Source organism: Acyrthosiphon pisum, unplaced genomic scaffold (genome assembly GCF_005508785.2).
Source record: "Acyrthosiphon pisum isolate AL4f unplaced genomic scaffold, pea_aphid_22Mar2018_4r6ur Scaffold_21430;HRSCAF=23974, whole genome shotgun sequence".
In the NCBI taxonomy this organism is placed as follows: domain Eukaryota; kingdom Metazoa; phylum Arthropoda; class Insecta; order Hemiptera; family Aphididae; genus Acyrthosiphon; species Acyrthosiphon pisum.
Window position 1 is genome coordinate 38021 of NW_021770897.1, and position 2655 is coordinate 40675.

Here is a 2655-nt window from a genome sequence, read left to right on the forward strand (position 1 = left end):
AATTCTGTTGTGAATAGTGCTTTCGCTTTTATTTAATGTACGTGATGCATAACAAATTGGCAAATCTTTACCTATTTCACTTGAGATAGAATGGCTCCGAGTGCCATGTTGCTTGCGTCCGTAGTTAATAAGAATGGCCTTGTAAAATCTGGATATTTAAGTACCGTGCTGTTTTTAATGTATCGAACGATTTTTGACATTCACCACTCCATGTAAATTTTGCATCTTTTCTTAAGAGATTAGTTAATGGTTTTGCTATCGCGCTATACGAATTTATAAACTTCCTGTAATAGCCACTTAATCCTAAAAATGATTTTATATTTTTGACAGTTTTTGGTACTGGAAATTCCACTACTGCTTTTAGTTTTCGTTCATCTGGTTTTATTCCGTCCTCCGTAATTACATGACCTAGATATACACATTATCTCTTCAAGAAATTGCATTTGTCTGGTTGTAATTTTAAATTGTTGATTCGTAATCGTTCAAAGACGTCTATTAATTTTTCATTATGATCGTATAGATTTTTCCCATATACAATTATATCGTCTAAATATACTAAACATTTTATTCCTATTAATCTTGATAAGGCTGAATTCATGACTCGTTGAAAAGTTCCGGGACTTGTCTTCATTCCTTGAATCATTCGTTTGAAATGCCAGTGACCTTGGTTAGTTGAAAAGGCTGTTAGTTCTCTTGAATCCTTTTCCATCTTAATTTGATAGAACCCGCTCGAAAGGTCGAGTAATGAATCATGAATGATTTTTGCTTCCGATTCTGATTTACCTAGTGTCAGAGCTTGCGCTAATGGGTAGTTCTAACCAATGTGGGTAGTTCTAAATTAAAATGGGCAACTCTAAAAACCAATTTGGTCAGTACCAAAAATCGTGAATTTTCTGTATTATTGGAATATGTAATATTGTTTAATTTAAGTAGGTATGTATTTTATTTAATATTTTTTACACAAATGTTATCAATCCATTCCATAACATTTATTATCATATACACATAGAAGATTGTGTAATCTATATGATAATTGATAACACGATGCAAGACAGAAGTGATAATAATGTGACCATTAAATTCGTCATGTTATATGTTTATTTTACTAATTACTTAGACGAAGAAGTGACCAAGTGAAAGTGACGTGCGTAGCGAACATGGATTTAAAAAAGGTAAAACACTAATACAGTAATACTAACTTACTATATAGTATACCTACCTATTTAATTATTTAAATGGTACATACTAACATATTATAATTTATAAATATAAAGTAAACACATTTTTTTTTATTCTTATCCAGCAAATGTCACCATATTATTACTATTACAAGGATATAATTTGACATGTGGACCGTCACCAAAGGCTTCAATATTATTTATCATATTTAAATAATATTGAAGAATAAAGTACTTCCTACATTCAGTATGTACTATGGTATATATGTATCCATAGCACCCAATTTAAGCTTGCATTATCTTAGTTTGCTTATATAAGTTGATTAAATAGCTTAATTATTTATATAATTATTTCTTCTCTGCTTTTATTGTTAAATATTGGCATATTTTTTCGGTTCAAGTTTAAATGATGCTGTTTGCATGAATAACTGTTATTAATATTAAGCGCACAATTTTATTTAAATGTTTAAATGTTTTATTATAAATTAATCAATATTTCAAAACTTGAATTTTAGAATAAAAAATTAGCCCCAAAAAGCAGTTCTGGTCTTATGAAAAAATGGCTTTATAAAAGTAAAAATACTGATCTTAACATAGGTATGTTAAATTAAAATGTTAAATAAATAATAGATTTTTACCTAATAATAGATAATTTAGTAGATAACTTAATTAACACCACAAGCGGCAATAGCATTTCAGTAAACAGCTTGGATAACACCATAAATACTGAGATTAGTGAGATTCAACAAAAGAACACAACTTTAGTTAATGGTAAATATTGTTTAGAATGTTTTTATAATATTTTAAATGTATTTAATAACCAAAACTAATAAAAGTCATACTTATTTCAGACAGTAGTAGCAATAGCACTTCAGTAAACAGCTTGGATAACACCATAAATACTGAGATTAGTGAGATTCAACAAAATAACACAACTTTAGTTAATGGTAAATATTGTTTAGAATGTTTTTATAATATTTTAAATGTATTTAATAACCAAAACTAATAAAAGTCATACTTATTTCAGACAGTAGTAGCAATAGCACTTCAGTAAACAGCTTGGATAACACCATAAATACTGAGATTAGTGAGATTCAACAAAATAACACAACTTTAGTTAATGTTTGTACAATGTTGGCAAGAGTGGCAGCTGCTAAACCTCATAGTGCTGATGTTGAACGTTTGATAAGTGCCAGCAACTTATTAAAATCACCATTACGCTCAACTATGAATATTGAGACAGAAAACTTGAGCTTATATATAAATTATAATATGCCACCATTATACGGTTGGGATCCTAGGGACACAGTTTACCATTGGATGTCTAAAAAGAAACATCGAGTCCTCAAAAGAAGAAAAGGAAAGGAACAAGGTTATTTTAGTGGAGTTTTCTTTGAAGCATCTGGTAAAAACAAAATTATCAATAGTGACGATAGTGGCGAAGACACTGAAGATAAAAAAAAAAAAAATTTTAATT

The 2655-nt window shown here is 28.9% G+C and overlaps 1 protein-coding gene across 1 annotated transcript in view; it reads left to right on the forward strand.

The window, feature by feature from the left end:
• Nucleotides 1–1189: 1189 nt before the first annotated feature.
• LOC100573221 (uncharacterized) overlaps nt 1190–2655 on the forward strand; it is a gene marked incomplete at its 5' end in the record, with an annotated part of 3619 nt that continues 2153 nt past the window's right edge. Inside the window, 5 exon segments of the mRNA NM_001205154.1 lie at nt 1190–1425; nt 1694–1775; nt 1839–1949; nt 2030–2125; nt 2206–2648. Of these exon segments, the coding sequence (NP_001192083.1) occupies nt 1730–1775; nt 1839–1949; nt 2030–2125; nt 2206–2648 (696 nt within the window).